Raw genomic sequence first — 20,626 nt, forward strand, 5'->3', positions numbered from 1 at the left:
TTCTGTTGTTTAAATTACCCAGTCTGCAGTATTTTGTTATGATGGCGCTTGAAGACTAATACACAGGGAGACAGTGCTAGAAAGCTCACTGCATCACTGTAACTGCACAAAACAAAACAAAGCCGACCGCCCTAAATGTCCCTCATTGACAGTGGGTGTATGAGGAGGTGACTGTCCTCCTGGCTGCTGGTACTCTGGGGAGGGGGCTTTGGTGCTCAAGGCAAGAGATTGAGGTTGAACTCTGGGACTCTCAGGAGGGGCTGATTTTCCTGAGAGCCCCTGTGAGCCAAGAGTGGTAAACGTTTTCTGTAAAGAACAAGATGGTAAATATTTTAGGCGTTGTAGGCTGTATGGTGTCTGTCACAACGATTCAACTCTTATGTTGCAGTGTAAAAGCCACTCTAGACACACAAATGAATGGCCATGGCTGTGCTTCAGTGAAATTCTGTTTATGAAAATAGGCAGTGGACTAGATTTGGCCTCTGGGTTATGGCTTGTGTGATGCCTGGCTTAAAACAACAATCTTCTTTTTTTTTTTTCTTCCAGAAAATTGAAATTATGACAAGAAGTGATAAGGAACGCTTGTCTCAGCTGCATGTGGCTTTAGCTGGGGTGGCCTGCCTGGGGTCTGGAGGGTCTACTTTCAAGATGGTACACTTTCATGGATGTCAAATGGTGCTGGCTGCTGGCTGGGAGTCTGGCTGGAGCTGTGGGCTGGAGGACCCTGTATCTCTCCTTGTTGGCATGTCCAGGGGCTGCTTGAGCTTCCTTACATCATGGCAACTTGGTTCCAAGCTTGAGCACCGCAAGAGCATGAGGCAGAAGCTGTGTTGCTGTGTATGAACTGACCTTTGAAGTCACATCCTGTCAATTCTGTGATAATCACACGCTGGCCCAGATTCAGGGGAAGGGAATGCAGAGCCCACCTCTCAACACAGACCTAGAAACGCCCAAATGGCAGTCCCACTTTGCTCCCCCAAAGCACTCCCTCAACAGGAGGTGTGTCAACACCACACTGAAAGAAGATCATGTGGAATGGGGGATCTTGTGGACATTTCACAGTGTTATAGTAAACACAGGCAAAGACAAGAAGACAAGCACAGATAAGTTGATTGTGGCTCAGTTCTTTGAAGGAGATCAATAGGCTTTTGTGGGGATGAAGGAGGAACATTCTTTCTGCACTACAGTCAGGAAGCCTCTCTGTAGCTGAGACCAGAAAGCTCTACTGTCATGGGAAGAGGCACCAGGCAAAAGAGACAGCAAGGACCCATGCCTGGAGGCCAGAAAGGGTGCAGGCTGGAAGGGCAGGCAGACTTGGGCTTGAATCCTGCCCAGTCATTATTTTCCCTCTGGCAAGGCACTTTACCTTGGTGGGGAAAAGTGATTCTTTCAAAAAGGAGAGTGTAATTCCAAACCACCTGAGTCCATGAGATGACTAATGTGATGTCTTCACCCTAGTGCCTGGCTCACTTGTGGGTTACAGCTTTTTTATCCTTCTCCCTGGTTTTTGTTTTTAAATGGCTGGGTGGTACTATGTTTATAGGCTTGGAGAGTTTCCTCCAAAACGAAATCAATACTGCCAGCCCTACTTTATGGGGGAGTGATTTCCAAATTGCACAGAACAAATGGCTCTAATATGTGCATTTCAGAGACTAGAGCCTGTCACCGCTGGAGTAACTGACTGCAGGAGATTAGATAGGGTCAGTTGGAGGTGGGGGTCTTGGAACTGCAAGGGAGCGGAGTGTACACTGGCCAAAGGTGGAAGGTGCTGACCAGTAACTGCTTGGAAGCAACCACCGTGTTTCAATAGGATCTCAGTTGCAATCCACTGCTTGTGTGAAGGAGGGCTGCTGATTCAGCAGCAAAAGGGTTGGAAATAAAATGGAAGAAATGAAAAGTAGAACATAGGAGTGGTGGCAATGTTTATTTCAACAGGCAGAGGGCTGGGCGTCTCCACGCAGGAATCCATGACCCTCCCTGGGGGGCTTGCTTCCAGTAACATTACTTCCCATTTCCCGAGCGCTTACTGGGTGCTGGGCGCCTAGCTTTCGAATTCCCACGGTAACCCTATGAGAACTATGCCATCTCCATTTTACAGATGAGAAAACTGAGCTCAGGAACATTAGGTGACTGCCGAAAGCCATACTGCTGGTGGGACCCCGGGCCAAGTTTTGAACCTGAATCTCTTGAGGACAAGGTGCAGTTCCTTTGGCCCACACTTTTACAACAGAGAAATTTCCATGGACATGAAACAGCCCAGAGATATTATTTCATACCCATTTAGATGAACAAAGTAAAATAAATGGAAAGAAAATCAGAAGTTTGAGGACACCAGTGCTGGCCAGGAAATAGAGAACCACAAACCCAGGCACATGAAGGGTGAGAGGTCAATTGCTCCAGGTATTTGGAAAGCAATTTGGCAGCTTCCAATAAAGTCCAAGACGTAGCTGGTCCAATGATGCCACCGCAGACATTTAGAGAACTTCTGTAGAGGGGCACAGGGAGACAGCGCTGGAAAGCTCAATGAATCACTGTAACTGCACAAAACAAAACAAACCGACAGCCCTAAATGTCCCTCATTGACAGCGGGTGTATGAGGAGGTGACTGTACTCCTGGCTGCTGGTACTCTGGGGAGAGAGCTTTGGTGCCCAAGGCAAGAGACTGAGATTGAACTCTGGGACTCCCAGGAGGGGCTGATTTTCCTGAGAGCCCCGTGAGCCAAGAGTGGGGACCATCCTGATTCTCTCGGACAGGGGAAGATCTGAGCAGGGCTCCTGGCTGATTGGAGGCTCCGAATCGCACCTCTTCTCCTGTCCTAATCTCAGGCTCCAGGCCTGGCTTGCAGTTTCTGGCTCACCGCGCTGCGGTCACCGGCCCACACTCCCCAAGAGCGAGGACCCTGGGCAGCCTCCTCACCCCCATCAGCCCACTGCACCGGGCTGCTACCATTTCCCGCACGCATTCCAGGAGGGCTGGGGCCGCCGGCTTCTGCCTGAGGATTTATGGTCCAGAAAATGCATTTTAAATGGGTCCCAGGATGCTCGGATCCAAGAGTCAGACACTCTCTTGTGGGGCGCGATGGGGGCGGAGGGTGAGAGTATGTCTGGAGAGAGATCTAGAAACGCCCGAATGGCGGTCCCACTTTGCTCCCCAAAAGCGCAACCGTTCCCCGAGTGGGGGCGGGGGGCTACCTGTTGGCTAGGGCGCAGGGCGCACGGAATTCCGGTGACTTTGCTCCAAGATACATGCGTGTGTCCCGACTCTCAATTTATAGGGGAGAGGGATTCGCCAAATCCCTGGTTTCTGGGGTAAGCCCCCCTCCCCCCACCCTTGGACCCAAGCTGCCCGGAGGGAAGAAGGAAGGATTGTTTGTCACCGGAGAAAACCACCTGTGGTTTGCAAAGGGCCTCAGTCGAGTCAGGGGCAGGCGAGGCAGATCCGAGCCCTGCGGGAGGGGCGACGCGCAGAGGTGGGCAGGGGCAGGGGCAGGGGCGCTCAGCTCGCAGGTCCTGCTCTGCCGGCCTCACCGCCCAGCTCCCAGGAGGGGGCCGAGGGCTCCCTGAGTGCTGGGCGCCTTCCCATTACGCAGTTCCTGTGCCTTTAAATCCCACTCCCGGAGGGGGCGGGGGCGCCCCGGCTGGACCCCGGTTTCCAGTCCGGAGGGGGCCCCGGGGAAGCCCAGGGCGGGGAGCCCGGGGCGGGGGGCGCGGAGGGCGGGGCGCCCGGGGTCCCCGCCCGCGCGCCGCGCCCTAGCCGGCCGGGCCGCGCCCCTCTTGGGACCGCCGCGCTCCGGGGGCGGGGGCGGGGGCGGGGGCGGGGACGGGGGCGGACGGGGGCGCGCAGGCGGGGACCGGGCGGGGGCGCGCGGGCGGGCGGGGTGCGGGCGCGCGCCGCGCGGCCCGAGCGCGCGAGCCAGGCCCGAAGCGCACGCCACCGCCACCGCCGCGGCCGCCGCCCGAGCCGCCGCATTGCTGCTGCTGCCGCCGCCGCCCCGCGCCCGGCCCGCGGCCCCCAATATGGTGCAGCCGCCAGCGCCGCCGCCCGTGCCGCCGCCGCCCGCGGGCCCCGCCGCCGCCCTCGGGCGCCCGCAGCGCGGCAGCCGCAGGTGGGGGGCCGCGGCCCGGGCCTGAGCCGCCCCCCGCCCGGCCTCGGCGCGGCGCCCTCCCCGCGGGGCTGCCGGCGAGGGGCCCTCTCGCCGCTGAGGTGGAGCCGCGGGCCCCGCCGCCGCCGCTCCTGCCCCCTCCCTCCCTCCTCCCCTCCCCCTCCCCTCCGGTCCTGTCTCCAGCGGGAGCGCGAGACGCTGGTCAGGCTCCGCGGCGCAGCTCGAAAAGGAATAATCGCCCCCGATTGACTGAAATTCCTCCGGAGCCGGCGCCGCGGCCGCCCGCGCCCGAGACCGCGCTCCGGGGCCGTGTCCTCCTCTCCTCCGGAAAACGCTCGCGACCCAGGGCCGCCGGCGGCCGCGACTCTGCTGTGTCGATCGCCTGAGTCCGTTTTCACCGTTTGCGGGATCTGGAACCGAGTTACATGCATGTCCAGTGGGGGCAGGTTTAATTTTGACGACGGAGGGTCCTACTGTGGAGGCTGGGAGGACGGCAAGGCGCACGGCCATGGCGTCTGCACCGGCCCCAAGGGCCAAGGCGAATACACCGGCTCGTGGAGCCACGGCTTCGAGGTGCTGGGCGTCTACACCTGGCCCAGCGGCAACACGTACCAGGGCACCTGGGCGCAGGGCAAGCGCCACGGCATCGGCCTGGAGAGCAAGGGGAAGTGGGTGTACAAGGGCGAGTGGACGCACGGATTCAAGGGGCGCTACGGGGTGCGGGAGTGCGCGGGCAACGGGGCCAAATACGAAGGGACCTGGAGCAACGGGCTGCAGGACGGCTACGGGACCGAGACCTACTCGGACGGAGGTAGGTGCCGCGGGCCGGGCCGGGCCGGGGCGGGAGGGACCTGCTTCCGATCGCGCCCCTTCTTTGTGGATCTCTGGGGAAGTTGAGCTGCGTCCTCCGGTTGGGCCGTGGGCACCAGGGGCCTTTCCCGGGCTTCCCTGGAGGCCGCGGCGGCTCCTGGCTACAGGTTGCCCCGCTGCCTGGTGGGGACAGTGCCCCTGTGCCAGCTGAAGGGTGTTGGGGGCTTTCCAGGGGCAGAGCCAGGCGGGGCCCAGCAGAGCCTCCGTGCGTCGGACACAGCAGGCCGGAGACCTGCGGGAAGGGCCAGGCTGGGCCCGCGGCCCTGGGGAACCCAGCAAGGGCAGAGGGGGCTGGGAGAAGGGCCCCTCCCCTTGTTGGCTTTGCCCCCGACCCTGGAGGCCGCCCTTCGATCAGGCCCCAGCTTCGCTTCTGGTGTTTCTGCGGCGCCCGAGGCCCTTCCTCAGCCCCGAATCTGCCCAAGCCGAGGGAAAGGGAGTGATGGGGAGCGCTAGGGGCGGGAGATGCCAACCCGAACCAAAACAGCCAGGCAATACACTTCTAGGTGGTTGGACGCGGACTAGCGCTGTCGAAGCAGGCTGCTGGAGGGAGGAGGGAGGCCCATCTGCTCAGTGAGAGCCGAGGAATCTCGTCTTTCAGTGGCTGCATCGTTTTCACCATTAGTTGAGGGAATCGATCTGTGCCTTCATTCTAAGATGCCACCACATTCGGGGCAGAGCCGGGGCCGGAAGCCAGGGAGCTGCCTGCTGCTGCTGCTGTTGCTGCTGCTGCTGCTGTAAGATGGTTTCTGTGCAGGGAGCCTTGGCCGGCTCTGCAGCTGCCCGCCTGCCCGGACTCTCCGATATCCACTCCTCAGTGCACCTGACATGCACGGAGCCGGTCCTTTCCTGGAAGCCAGACCCCAAACAAACTGGCTTCCCCGACCAGTCCACTCCCATGTGGGAGCTCATCCTCAGAGGCACTGGGTCCCCTGCCTCCCTCGGGCGGGTCGCCTGTTTCAGGCATGGATGCCTGGGAAGGGAGTGAGACGCAGCAATGACTTGTGCTTCTGCCGGGAATAAAAATCCTGAGCGTACGTGTGCTCTAGTCCTCCCCGCCCGCTCGCTGCCTCCGAGTTTCATGAAGAAAGCTCGGAACACCTGCTCCCCGGCCACATCCAGGAGTGGCAGGGGGCTGGAGAGTAATTGTTATTTTGGCTTATGCAACTGAAAAGCACGGTTCGTTATTACCCGAAGAGGAGGAGGAGTCTGGGGCAGTTAATTATATAATGCTTCTGCCTGTCAAAGCCGTGCCCAGCCCCGGTCTCAGGCGGCCTTTTCTGTGCCATTGTTGTTTTCATGGAGCAGGTTGGAGAGCTTCCCTGACCCTGGGGCTCTGAGGGCCGGGCGGGAGCAGACGGTGCTCCCTTGGTTCCAGGCTGTGGGCCTGTGTGTGTGTGTGTGTGTGTGTGTGTGCGCGCGTGCAGGCACAGGGAGGCCCGGGCAGCAGATGTGGGTGGCTGAGACAGGCAGGCAGCCTGGCGCTTCCAGCTGGGCTGTTTGGAGCCCAGGGGCTGCTATCACCCCCAGGCTCTGGCCACGAGGCTCTGCAGACCTGTCCTCCAGAGGTGCTCCCGGCGGAGCCTGCTCCAGGAGGACTGTGCAGGCCGGGCTCACGCAGGGCATGGGGACGAGAGGAGCCAGGGCTTTCGTTGTCTCTGAAACTCCCAAGAATATCTGGGGGTGAGGCTGAGCACCCCACTCTGCCCACGCTCCTCAGACGTCTCCAGTGTCCTGAGGAATCATTTCTTTCATTCAACAAATACTAATGGAATGTTTGCTATGAGCCAGGTGTGCCACGCTCTGGGAAAACCACGCTGAGCAAAGCAGACAGCCAGGTGTCCTAGGCTTTGGAAAAACCACACTGAGCAAAGCAGACACAGATCTTCGCCCTCACGGAGCTTACATTTGAGGGAGAAGGAGCGGCGATTATGTTGTGACTTTTTAGGGAAGAAAGGATCTGATTCTGTGGTGGCCGTTAGCTTAGGATCTGACGGGTTAAGGGGAGAGATGTTTTTCTCCATGGGTCCACTTCCCTGGGCTCTCCACTCCAGCCAGACAGCTCCCTCAGCGTCCTGCTCCCCTAAGCCCTTCCCCTCCTTGTGGTCCTGCCTGATCATGTCCATTTTACAGATGAGGCCAGTAAGGCCCGGGCTGTATGATTCAGGAGTCGCAGCCTTTTGGCTGCAGGGATCCCCGATCTGTCTGGGACCAAAACCCCCCTCGTTCTCGCATCACATTGCCCGAAAGAAGCCCAGATTGTGAACATCCTCTCAAGGGGTATGCGGTTCTCAGCTCTCCCATAGGCAAAGCCAGGCAGGGACGCAGATGGGGAGCTTCATGGCTGGCTCTCCCTTTTGGTTGGCAACATGGTATGACGGGAAATAGAATTGACCCTTCTGGTCTTGGGGACTCGGGCCTGGACATCTGGGCCACTTTTCTGGAAGGCTCCCAGCTTCCTGTTGGGAAGGGGGTGATTGTGGCACTGAGTGTCCCCAGGCAGCCCATGGAGGGAGTCTGCAGGGTGTGGGGATCGCCAGAATGGGGCAGAGACCTCCATGCCTCCTTCCCAGTCAACTGGTGGGTGGCGACAGCCATGTCGCAGTGAGGAAGGAGTTAATGGCCCCAGCTGCACTCTGAATTTTCCTTTGCACAAGAAATGGGGAAATATTGGGCAGCCATCAGCAAAGCTCCGGAACCTTAGCCCAGCTCTCGGTGCTGACTTGGGGAAATGGCGATTTTCATGAATGATGCACCAGCGGCCAGTGTATTCCACATGTAGCTGAAATTGGTGTGGAATTTCAGCTGGGGACACCTGTGCCAACTCCTCCTCCTCCAGGTGTGTCCTCCCCTTAGGGTACTCCCTGATTGAGCCGAGTAGCTTCTACTATCTGCATGGTGAGGCCTGGGGGTGTGGGGTACAGGCACACCTGCTTGAAGTCACAACCCCAGCTTGCATCCCGGGCTTGAATCCCTGCCCTACACGCCCTGTTTAGTGACCTTGGGCGGGTTACTTAACCTCTCTGAGCTTGTTTCTTCATCTTTACAAGAGATTGATAACAATTCCTGTAAGGTGGGTGAGGATTAGTTGAGAATGGTGTGCGTGGCCGTGCCGGGAATATAGTAAGCATACGTTATGATTTACCATTAGTTTTATCATTACAGTTTCCAGGCAATGCATGTCACTTACAATGATCATTATTAGAACCAATATCTGGACTTGAGACTGGTGATCATGTAAATGATGATAAATAGCAATATTAGATACTTACTGTCTGCCAAGCATGTGGCAATTGTTAAATGAATTATAGCCCTTAATTCTTACACCTCTAGAGGGTGATTTTCTTGTTATTCCCATTTTCCACACTGGAAAGTGGAGGCTTCCAGTGGGTGTGGCTTGGGAGGAACCAGCAGGCATCACGCTCAGGACAGCCGTCCCAGAGCCTGGACTTTTGCTAGGTACATCTCTCTCTAAATGCCCCTGGGCAAAAATACCTCCTGTTCTTTCCTCTCCTTTATATCTCTCGTTCTCTTGTGTGTACAGTGGCCCAGAATTGCAGGTGAATGCCCGTGCACAGACGGTAAACCCATACCCTGCCCAGGCCCCCTGGCCCCCTGAGGCCCTCCATGCATGCCTGTGCTGCACAGCACAGGTAGATCTTTCCTTCGGGTGCTGTGTACACAGAACCCCTCGAATCAAAAGTTACCCCCTCCAATAAGCCCTCCTACACCCTGAAAGATATGAGTCATCTCACGCCCAAGCCTCTCCCCCTCATACTCAGGTCCCGTTCACCGGCCCAGATTCCTCAACCCACACAAATCACACACACCCACAGTCAGAATTCAGATCCCCCCAGGCGCCTGCGCACACACACGCGCACAAAACACCTGCCACCCGGAGACATTTTCCACCCTGTCCCCCAAAACGCAGCCACTGCGCCTTCACGGCCATGCTTGCTCCCCACTGGCCAAGGACTCTGAATCTCCACCAGGCCTGTAAACGGGGAGCTCAGATGACAGAGGCAGTGGTGTGCTTCGTTTCCATTTTAAACACACGTTTATGCTGTTAGTGCCCTTTTAGGGAGAAAAATCCCTCATCTAAACAAAATAAACTACCACTGGGCATATGCTTTGTGCTTGGCTATGACTATGTGACAAGTAAATTCTTTTTAAAATGAGTGCCCAGGTTAGGAGGAATCAGGTTCATTGGTGCGGAGACTATGCCAACAGAAACTGATTTCAGAAACAAGGAGTAAGCCCTGAGCAGGTGGAGATGAAAGCGTTTTCTCCGAGATTCTCTTTCTGCTACTTTGGGGGGGTGGGTGGTGAAAGGCTCCGTAAGGTGAAAAGAGACAGGAAGAAGCAAACAGCGAGTTTTTTGTTGCCAGTTATAACTGAGAAACAAATGTGGCTGAAGGGCAACCCTACCCACATCGGCCCGGAGGCCATTTGACGGGCTTTGTATGAGGAATCCTGAGATGAGCTGGCCGGGGAGTGAGGACCAGCACCCGCCTACAGCAGTGATCTGGAGTAGTGAGTGAGCAGTCCCAGCTGACACAGAGAGGGAGAGAGAGAACTCTGACCCCTTCTCTTCTGAGGACACCCAGCCGGAGATAGCAGGAAGGGGTGGAGTGTGGGGGTAGGGGCAGGAGCCTGTGCTGTTGCTCTTCTAGACTTTTTCTTCCTGTTTTCCCCAAGCCTCCACAACTCTAAATATGACGAGCTCTCAACTGTGAGCTAATAATGTTGAATGTAACGCCCTTTGTGTCCTTAGATGACAAAAAGACTTGTGAGTACTAGAGGAGAGGGTGATGTTGGTGTGAATTTTCCACATTGGTCCGTGTCTCTCTGGATTGGCCGCTTCCCCCGCTGGTAGCTTCCTGGCTGTGAGAGGCCGTGTGGTGGATAGAGCCACCGCTGCACTGGGGTCCTGGCTGGAACTTGACTAAGGTGCTGGCTTCCAGTCTGGAGAGGAGAGGAGAGAAGAGAAGAGAGGCAGTCCCTTCAGGACCTTGGAGAGCGCTCCCGGCTGCTGCCTGGCCTGCCTGGGTGGGGTGGACGGCTGGGCTTACTTTCCCTCTGGGCATCCTTTTCAAGCCAAACCACCTCTCCTTGCCAGTGACAGCATGGTCCTGGACCCTCCAGCACACTCAACCACCAGAAGTGTGCCTACGCCTGCGCCAGATGTGGGGGCCACGCCTGCAATCCCAACACTTTGGGAGGCTGAGATGGGAGGTTCGCTTGAGCCCAGGAGTTTCAGACCAGCCTGGGCAACATTGTGAGACCCCGTCTCTACAAAAAATACAAAAATTAGCCAGGTGTGGTGATGCACGCCTGTGGTCCCACCACTCAGGAGGCTGAGGTGAGAGGATCGCTTGAGCCCCGGAGGTCAAGGCTGCAGTGAGCCAAGATGGTGCCACTGCACTCCAGCCTGCTGACAGAGCCAGACCCCATCTCAAAAGAAAAAGAAGAAGAGTGCCTGGTCCTAGTCAGTCAGTGCATGGATTCCATGCTCCAGGAAGGGCTGCCACTTGGCATGCCTGCCTATTTTTCACCCCCACACTGTCAGTCCTTCCTGAAGAAGTGAGTGTCTTCTGAGGTCACATCCTCTTCTGGTCAACTGGGAGAGCAGCTCCCAGCTTGTGGAGGTGGGTTTGGGGGTGAGACTTTATTTTTTTGTTTTTATTTATTTATTTATCTATTTTGAGATGGAGTCTCACCCTGTAGCCCAAGCTGGAGTGCAGTGGAGTGATCTTGGCTCACTGCAACCTCCGCCTCCTGCACTCGAGTTATTCTCATGCCTCAGCCTCCCGAGTAGCTGGGATTACAGGCTTACGCCACCACACGTGGCTAATTTTTTGTGTTTTAGTAGAGACGGTGTTTTGCCATGTTGGCCAGGCTGGTCTTGAACTGAACTCAGGCGATTTGCCTGCCTCGGCCTCCCAAAGTGTTGGGATTACAGGTGTGAGCCACCGTGCCCGGCCTAGGGTGAGACTCTAGTAAGATGTAGAGAAGTTGCTCTGAAGTCTAAGGTGTATTCCTGCCATAGGCTGTGTGTGTTCAGTTTCTCTTGGAGCATAACAGGGGTCATAGGTGCACAGCCAAAGGCAGGCAAAGGAACGATTTGTCTGTATCAGTCAGTGAAACTCTTTCGCCACCGTTCTCTTTACATCTGCCTCAGTGGGTGAATCCTCTAGACCAACGGTCCCCAACCGTTTTGGCACCAGGGACCAATTTCATGGAAGACAATTTTTCTACTGCCCAGGGTTGAGGGATGGTTTTGGGATGATTCAGGCACATTCTATTTATTGTGTGCTTTATTTCTATTATTATTACATTGTAATATATAGTAAAGTAATAATACAACTCACCATCATGTAGAATCAGTGGGAGCCCTCAGCTTGTTTTCCTACGACTAGACGGTCTCATCTGGGGGTGATGGGAGACAGTGACAGATCATCGGACATTAGATTCTCATAAGGAGTGTGCAAACTAGGTCCCTGGCATGAGCAGTTTACAGTAGGCTCCGCGTTCCTGTGAGAATCTAATGCTGCTGCTGATGTCACAGGAGGCGGAGCTCAGGCAGTAATGCAAGTGTTGCAGGGCAGCTGTAAATACAGACGAAGCTTCACTTGCTTGCTCACTCACTCGCCACTCCCCTCCTGCTGTGTGGCCGGGTTCCTAACAGGCCACGAACCAGTACCAGCCACATTTCAAGGGCTCAACAGCCACATGGGACTAGTGGCCACCATATTGGACAATGTAAATCCAGAACATTCCATCGGTGCAGAAAGCTTTATTGGGCAACACTGGTCTGGAGTGTAAGCTCCATATGGGAAGGGGTTTGTGTCCATGCTGGTGACTGCCATGTGCCCAGTGACTAAAATGGTGCTGCCACGTGGTGGTCAATAAATATTTGTGGAATGAATGAATTGTGCAAGTAAGTGTGGTAGTATTTGGTCATTTTGTTTGCTATCATTATTTCATATGCCTGTTCCATTGCAAGACCTTAGAATTGGACGTAGTTACAGGAAAATTTTTCCCTGAGACCCTCATGTCCACAGGTCAGTCTCAATTTACAGTTAGCATTAAAACATGCCTGTTCTAATTCCTTGATCAGTTTTGTTTTGTGGTTGACTGTGTCATTGCTCCTCAAGAGACTGCCAGTGTTTCATATGAGAAAGACGATGGTGTTGAATGCAGCGAACAATGGAGCGATACCATTCTAATGACGAGCAGCAGTCGTGACTGGGAGGCATTTTTGGACCACGATTTGATGAGTAGCATTCATTTGCAAACTGCGAAGAAAGACCCACAGAAAGATGAGTACCCTCCAGTCTGCTTAATTTCTCAGCATCTTTTTACTGCTCACTTTTCCTTGGCTTGATTCATTCAGTCATTGGAGAAGCATTTGCCGAGTTCAGACTGTGTTCAAGGCACAAAGACAGAAAAGCTCAGGTCTAACCTCAGTGAATCAGCCTGTAAGTATTTGCTGAGCACTGACTATTTGCGGTAATGTGGAAGATTGGAAAAAAAGAAACAAACACATAAAAATGAAAATGCAAGAAATAGGATGTCCGATGTTCTACGAGGAAGAATAAGGAGTCTGAACAGGGCTGCAAAACCGAGATATATGGAATAATTCAGGGTTTCTCATGCCACAGTGGGGGTCCTGAATGGGAGCACCACAGGGCAGGGACCTAAGGAGGGTCAGGGGAGGTGTGGGTGTCCCTGAAGGAGCAGCGGAGGCTTCTGGGGGTAGGCAGTGCCTGAGTTGAGTCTGGAAGGGCAGTAGGGTGAGAGTTGTTATCCCAAGCCTGAGGCTGCAGATTTGTTGGAGGCCACGTCTCCCTCAGCCTCAGCTTCCCCGTCTCTATGATTTAGTCATGACATTTTTTTCCTTCTCAACATGTGCCATCTCCCTCCTTCCTATGAATGTCATGGGTGTTGTTCTGGACCCAGGGAAGGCTTTCTGGTGCAAATGCTTTCCAAAAACACCGAGAGTCGCTCTCTCTGCTGCTGGTGGAGTCTGAGTTGGGCAGGACTTGGGCCCACCTCTGTCTGCTGCTCTATGCCGGTGCTTCCCAAGCTTGAGTGTTACCAGAACCACCTGGAAGATGTGTCAAGACACAGATTTCCAGCCCCACCCCTGAGTCTCTGGGCCTGGGATGCCACCCAAGAATTTATATTTCTTACAAATTTCAGGCGAAGCTGAGGCTGCTGATCTGGGGACCTCACATTAAGAACCACAGTCCTGGGCTTGTGCCTTCTAAGCCTGGCTACACATTCGAGTCACTAAGAATGTCCCTGGGAGACGGTTAGAAATGCAGGGTGTCAGGCCTGCCACTGACCTCCAGGGTCAGAATGTGTGTTTGGAGATGCTCAGGTGGCTGCAGTGCAGGAGACACTGCTTTGCTGCTTTGGTGCACTCACTTTAACATTAGCTGTGCATGGGTTTCATCTAGGTTGCTTTAGAAAATGCAGATGCCCGGGCCCCACCCATAGGTGCTGCTTGAGGTCCTCTGGGTACAGCCTAGGCATTGAGATTCTTTTTATTTTAATTTTTTGAGACAGGGTCTGGCTCCGTCTCTCATCCTGGAGTGCAATAGTGTGTGATTGTGGCTCACTGCAACCTCTGCCTCCTGGGCTCAAGCCATCCTCCCACCTCAGCCTCCTGAGTAGCTGGGACTGCAGGCATGCACCCCCCATGCCCCGCTGATTTTTGTATTTGTTGTAGAGATGGGGGTTTGTCGTGTTTCCCAGACTGGTCTCAAACTCCTGAGCTCAGGCGATCCGCCCACCTGGCCTCCTGAAGTGCTGGGATTACAGGTGTGAGCAACTGCACCTGGCCGGGGATTCTTTTTTTAAACGTTCCAGGTGATTCTAAGGTTCAGTGCAGGTTGAGGACCACTCATCCGGAGCATCTGTAGCTGGACATCACTTGGGAGCTTTGATAACTGACCCATGCTGGGGTCTGCCCGAGACCACCGACACTGGAAACTTTAAGGCGGGGGTCCCAGTCTGAGTATTTGGTCACAGCAAGCAGGGCCTAGAGTTGCAGCTTTAGATAGAGTATTTCAAACTCTGAGTCAAGTGGTTCATGAAATTAATATAGTACATTAAAATAAAGTAGACTAGAGGCCAGACACGGTGGCTTACGCCTGTAATCCCAGCACTTTGGGAGGCCGAGACGGGTGGATCACAAGGTCAGGAGATCGAGACCATCCTGGCTAACACGGTGAAACCCGTCTCTACTAAAAATACCAAAAAAAATTAGCCGGGCGAGGTGGTGGGCACCTGTAGTCCCAGCTACTCTGGAGGCTGAGGCAGGAGAATGGCGTGAACCTTGGAGGCAGAGCTTGCAGTGAGCCGAGATAGCCCCACTGCAGTCTGGCCTGGGTGAAAGAGTGAGACTCCGTCTCATAAAAAATAAAATAAAGTAGACTAGAAAATTTCCAAGGACAATACCTACGTTTCTTTCTTTTTTGTTTTTTTTTGTTTTTGTTTTTGAGATGGAGTCTCACTCCGTAGCCCAGGCTGGAGTGCAGTGGCGCGATCTTGGCTCACTGCAAGCTCTGCCTCCCGGGTTCACGCCATTCTCCTGCCTCAGCCCTCCCGAGTAGCTGGGACTACAGGCGCCTGCCACCACGCCTGGCTAATTTTTTGTATTTTTTTTAGTAAAGACGGGGTTTCACTGTGTTAGCCAGGATGGTCTCGATCTCCTGACCTCATGATCTGCCCGCCTCGGCCTCCCAAAGTGCTGGGATTACAGGTAGCATGAACTCAGCTCACTGCAGCCTCTGCCTCCTGAGTTCAAGCCATTCTCCTGCCTCTGCCTCCCGAGTAGCTGGGACTACAGGCGCCCACCACCATGCCTGGCTAATTTTTGTATTTTTGGTAGAGACGGGGTTTCACCATGTTGGCCAGACTGGTCTTGAACTGTTGACCTCAAGTGATCCGCCCACCTCAGCCTCCCAAAGTGCTGGGATTACAGGTGTGAGCCATCCAGCCCAGCCTATTGTGTTGTTTTTAAATATATTTTTGACCTGCAGTTGGTTGAATTTGTGGACTCGGAACCCGAAGCTGTAAAGGGCTGACTGTGTCTGATAACCTGTAACTGCAAAGCCAGGGAATTCCTTTGAAAGAAAAACACTTCTTCCTAAAACATCCATTTTGTTCCAAGTATTGTGCTGGGCATTTTATCACAGAAATTGTATCTTACACTCCTTAAGATAATGCCTTGAGATAAGGCATTCCGCTCCCATTTAAAAGACAGGAAAGGTGAGGCTCACGGGGTCACACTCGCTGAGGTCACACTGCTGCAAAGTTGTTTCTGGCTGCAGAATTGTTTCCAGTGCCCCGAGATGCCTTTCTTGATGGAGCCAGCACTCCAGGGGCCCCCTTGCTTTACAGATGAGGAAACTGAGGCCCACCAAGGGAGGGGCCCTGCCCGGGGTCTCACATTGAAGCAGGGGCGGAGAGGTTTTGCCCCGAGCAATTTGTAAGCTTGGGGGACTGCCAGTGTGGTGTGGACACAGAGCTGTGCGTACCCTCCCAGGATAAAAGCAGGTCCCTGCACACACGAGCCGCGTGTGCCCTCCAGGATAAAGGCAGGTCCCTGCACACACGAGGAGCCGCGTGTCCCCTCCCAGGATAAACACTGGTCCCTGCACATGTGAGGAGCTGTGCATCCCCTCCCAGGATAAAGGCAGTTTCCTGCACACACAAGGAGTCGTGCATCCCCTCCCAGGATAAACGCTGGTCCCTGCACACACGAGGAGCCGCGCGTCCCCTCCCAGGATAAACACTGGTCCCTGCACACGTGAGGAGCCGCGCGTCCCCTCCCAGGATAAACGCTGGTCCCTGCACACACGAGGAGCCGCGCATCCCCTCCCAGGATAAAGGCAGGTCCCTGCACACATGAGGAGCTGCGCGTCCCCTCCCAGGATAAACGCTGGTCCCTGCACACGTGAGGAGCTGTGCGTCCCCTCCCAGAATAAAGGCAGGTCCCTGCACACATGAGGGTTGGTGGCTCTCCTGAGGGTTCACAGGTTCCCGGAGACCCATCCACAGATCCCCAGATAAGAACCTGTCCATCCTCCCCAGGGCCTAAGTGTGCCCAGACTGATCTCAGTTTGCACAGTGAGTAGGAAAATAGGCCAGGGTCAGCAGATTCCTACAGGCCTGGTGGAGGCTTGGGCTGGAGTAGACCCAGGCAGAGTTGGTCTTTCACCTCGCCCCCTTCTGGAGGCCCCGCACCCTTGGGGTCAGCATCCAGGCAATGTGGGATACCCAGAACTTTCTTTCTTGTCCTGAGCCCTTCTTCCCCAGCTCAGCATGGACTTGAGTGACAGCTGCTGTGGGTTCTTTCCTGCCTAGCGAGTGGGGCCAGGCACTGGAGCTTTCCCTGTTCATTTGTTTCATCTCCTTGTGAGGAAAACATGGCTCCCCCATTTTCCAGATGGGAAACAGGCTCAGAGAGGCAACAGAAGTGGAAGTGATGGAGCAGGGACTCCATAACTCCAGTCACGAGTCTCAAACTCTGTGCACATCTGGGTCACCTGACCTGGCTTCCCTTACCCGGGCTGTCCAGAAGGGAGCCCAGGAATGCCTGGGAGGATCACACAGCCAGGGCCATTCAATGCAGGTGGGTGCTGGGACCACCCCTTGAGAAGCTCCAGCCGCCTTCCCTCCTCTACAATGAGGCATTGCTAGGGGGAGGCGGGTGGGGGCAGAGACCAGGTCTGTTGGGGTCAGCCCCGGGCACAGCACCCGACAGCAGAGGAGAGCTCCGGAAATCATGGCTGGATGGGCCGATGGGTGGTCAATGAGGCGAGCTCTGAGCGACAGGAGGGGCCGGCGGTGGGGAGAGAGGGAGGAAGAGCCTGCAGGAGGGAGACCGTGCGTGCAGGGGCACCACGGCCAGAGCCTGCTTGGTGTTCAGAGAGCCCTGTGGCTGCCGCAGCTGGGAGAAGGGCACGGGGTCTGAGCACAGCGTCCAGGCCCCAGGGTTGGGGGACTTTGAATTTTGTCCAGGGCCTGGGAACGACATTGTCTGATTTAAGCAGAACAGCAATGCAATCTGGTTGTGTGTGTGTGTGTGTGTGTGTGTGTGTAGTTTTTTTTTTTTGAGACAGAGTCTCCCTCTGTTGCCCAGGCGGGAGAGCAGTGGCGCGATCTCAGCTCACTGCAGGCTCTACTTCCCACGTTCACGCCATTCTCCTGCCTCAGCCTCCCAAGTAGCTGGGACTACAGGCGCCCGCCACCACGCCTGGCTAATTTTTTGTATTTCTTTTTGTGTTTTTAGTAAAGACAGGGTTTCACCGAGTTAGCCAGGATGGTCTTGATCTCCTGACCTCGTGATCCACGCGCCTCGGCCTCCCAAAGTGCTGGGATTACAGGTGTGAGCTACTGCGCCCGGCCAGGTTTTGTATTTTTGTAATTACACTTTTTATTTTGACATCACTGTAGATTCCCAGGCAGTGGTGAGGAATAGATCAGAGATCTGGTGTCCCCCTCATCTGGTCTCCCCCGAGGTAGCATCCTGTGAAACTGATGACATGTCGGAACCGGATATTGACATGGACACAAGATGGGGAGCACCCGCGCCCCGGGGTCCCTTGTGTTGTCCTTTTGTAGCCACACCCACTGCCCCTACCTGGCAGCCTCTGAGCTGTTCTCCATTCCTTCAGTTTAGTTGTTTCCAAAACGCTCTGTTAATGGAATTGTACAATTCGTCATTTTGGGGCTGGCTTTCATCACTCAGCCTCATTGGCTGGAGATTCTTGCAGGTGTTGCCTGTATCAATAGTTCATTCCAGGCTGGTTGCGGTGGCTCACGCCTGTAATCCCAGCACTTTGGGAGGCCTAGGCGGGTGGATCACCTGAGGTCAGGAGTTCGAGACCAGCCTGGCCAACACGGTGAAACCCCATCTTTACTAAAAATATAAAATTAGCCAGGTGCGGTGGCACGTGCCTGTAATCACAGCTACTCGGGAGGCTGAGGCAGGAGAATCACTTGAACCTGGGAGGCAGAGGTTGCAGTGAGCTGAGATCGTGCCGTTGCACTCCAGCCTGGGTGACAGAGTGAGACTCCGTCTTAAAAAACAAACGAACATCAAACAAAAAAAACAAATAAAACAGTCCTTTCCTTCTTATTGCTGGGTGGTGTCCCACGGTGTGGATGGACCAGTTTGTTTAACCATCTGTCCCTTGAAGGGCATCTGGGGTGTCTCCAGTGTGGGACGTTGTGAATTTAAAAAGCTGCTGCCAACTCTCAGGTCCAGGTTTTCCTGTGCACAGACATCTTCGCTTCCCCACAGTGGATGCCAGGAGAGCTGGTGCTGGGCCATGTGGAAGTTGTATGGCTGAGTTCACGTGGTCACTCTCATGCTGGGAGGGCAGGGAAATGGGGGGCCAGAGAGGAAGCTGGGGGTCATGGGAGGGATGCCACCTCTAGGGAGGGGTGCCTGTGTCCAAGGAGTGGAGATAGTGGCTGGGTCCGGTGGGGGCTGTGGAGGTAGGGGGGCTGCATGGTAGGGCGGAGGCCAGGAGTCTGGAGCGGTCCTGTCTTTGAGGAGATTTGGAGAAGGAGCAGGTGCAGGTGCAGGGGCCGAGAGTCGCCCATGAAACATGCTCAGCAGAGAAGCTGTGTGCAGCTGGGGCAGGGGTGCGTCCATGGTGGGGATGCTGTGTCTGGGTGGAAGGGGCGGGGTATCTCCCACTCCCAGTGGCATTGAATTGTGGGAGGGGAGTGGCTGGGTGCGGTGGCTCATGCCTGTAATCCCAGCACTTTAGGAGACTGAAGTGGGCGGATCACTTGAGTTCAGGAGTTTGAGACCAGCTTGGGCATCATAAGCAAACGCCATCTCTGCAGAAAATACAAAAATTAGCTGGGGCATGGTAGCCTGTGCCTATAGTCCCAGCTACTCTGGAGGCTGAGGTGGGAGAATCGCTTCAGCCCAGGAGGTGCAGGTTGCAGTGAGCTGAGATTGGGCCGCTGCACTCCAGCCTGGGCAACATAATGAGACCCTGTCTCAAAATAAATAAATAAATAAATAAATAACTTGGAAATAAGGCAAAAAATATTATTTAAAGAAAACAGAAAGTGGGAGGGGAGAAACACACAGGGTGGAGCCTAGGGGAGCCCCAGGGCTCAAGAAGTGGGCAGAGGAGGAGGAGGGAGGAGGAGGGAGGGAGGCCAGGCAGCAGCTGGGGAAGGAGGGTGTGGACAGGCCGGGAACAGGAGCAAAGGCAGGATGAGGACACCACACTGGCTTGTGCCTGGCCTTGTGGCAAATACGTCATCCCTTAGGCCGTTGGCCATCGTCCCTGCTGTCCTACAGCCCCGCGAGGCCAGGTACGTCCATGTGCCATGCCCATTTTACAGACTGTGGAGCTCAGGCCCGGGAGACAGAGTGGCAGTGTTCGGCACTAACTGCACCTCAGCCTTTTTCCACCTAGCCGCGCCGTTTACTCCTTCCCGCCGGCAGCATGGGGGCTCTGGTGTCTCTGCCTCCTCATCCGCACCAGTCATCGCCTGTCTTTTTGGTTGCAGCCACTTCTGGGATGGATTTCCTGGAGGCTGGTGCTGAGTCTGTCTAGGTGCCTGTAGGCCATTGGTACATCTTTGGAGCAATGCCCGTTCAGATCCTTGCCCATTTAAAAATTGGATCATTTCAGGCCGGGCACAGTGCTCACACCTGTAATTCCAGCACTTTGGGAAGCCGAGGTAGGCAGATCACCTGAGACCAGGAGTTGAGACCAGCCTGGCCAACATGGCAAAACCCCATGTCTACTAAAAATGCGAAAATGAGCTGGGTGTGGTGGCAGACACCTGTAATGCCAGCTACTCGGAGGCTGAGGCAGGAGAATCCCTTGAACCTGGGAGGCAGAGGTTGCAGTGAGCCAGGATTGTGCCGCTGCACTCCAGCCTGGGTGACAGAGTAAGACTCTGTCTCAAACAAAAAAAAAAGCGGGGGGGGGGGCGGGCACTGCACACCAGCCTGGGCAACATGGCAAAACATTTCTATAAAAAATGCAAAAAATTAGCTGGGCATGGTGGTGCCTGTAGTCCCAGCTATAGGAAGGCTGAGGCAGGAGGATCACTTGAGCTCAGGAAGTCAAGGCGGCAGTGAGCTGTGATCACGCCACTGCATTCCAGCCTGGGTGACAGGGCGACACCCTGTCTTAAGAAAAAAAAAAAAAAGAAGGATTATTTGTCTTCTTACTGTTGAGTTGTGACATTTTCGTAGGCTGTAGACACCACTGTGACCCCCGGCTCCCCTGCACCCGAGCCCGCCCGGCTGCAGGCTGCCTGCTCCGTTGGAGGTTGGACCTGTGAGATAAACTGCGCTGAGTGTCTGTCTCTTGGCTCCAGAGTACCAGGCACGGTGCCATGCACACAGTAGGTGCTCAGTAAGTGGCGACAGGACAGAGCCAGGATCGCAGTCTGCGGCTTGGAGGGGTCTGGGGTCCGGCTGTCACTATCCGGCTCTGCTCACCAGCTCCGGTCCTCGGACACCACGACGGCTGCAGGCAGAGGGAGGAGCCATGGACTCTGGGGGGATGTTGGGCCACACAAGTATCTATTGAGCGCCGACTGTGTGCCAGGCAACAAGCTGGCCCTGGGGACGGTGGTGAACAAAGAGCCCTGGG

General features: G+C 55.2%; 1 protein-coding gene across 3 annotated transcripts in view; it reads left to right on the forward strand.

The window, feature by feature from the left end:
- Positions 1 to 3,902: 3,902 nt before the first annotated feature.
- Positions 3,903 to 20,626, forward strand: part of JPH3 (junctophilin 3) — a 97,902-nt gene continuing 81,178 nt past the window's right edge. The window contains exons 1-2 of one of the 3 annotated variants that reach the window (XM_055232703.2): positions 3,903 to 4,914; positions 5,477 to 6,149. In XM_055232703.2, the coding sequence (XP_055088678.1) occupies positions 4,533 to 4,914; positions 5,477 to 5,547 (453 nt within the window). In that variant the 5' untranslated portion in view covers positions 3,903 to 4,532 and the 3' untranslated portion in view covers positions 5,548 to 6,149. Of the gene's footprint in view, positions 4,915 to 5,476; positions 6,150 to 20,626 lie in introns of those variants that run through there. The other 2 variants (XM_055232702.2, XM_055232701.1) reach the window with 2 other exon arrangements.

Source organism: Symphalangus syndactylus, chromosome 11 (genome assembly GCF_028878055.3).
Source record: "Symphalangus syndactylus isolate Jambi chromosome 11, NHGRI_mSymSyn1-v2.1_pri, whole genome shotgun sequence".
Classification (NCBI taxonomy): Eukaryota; Metazoa; Chordata; class Mammalia; order Primates; family Hylobatidae; genus Symphalangus; species Symphalangus syndactylus.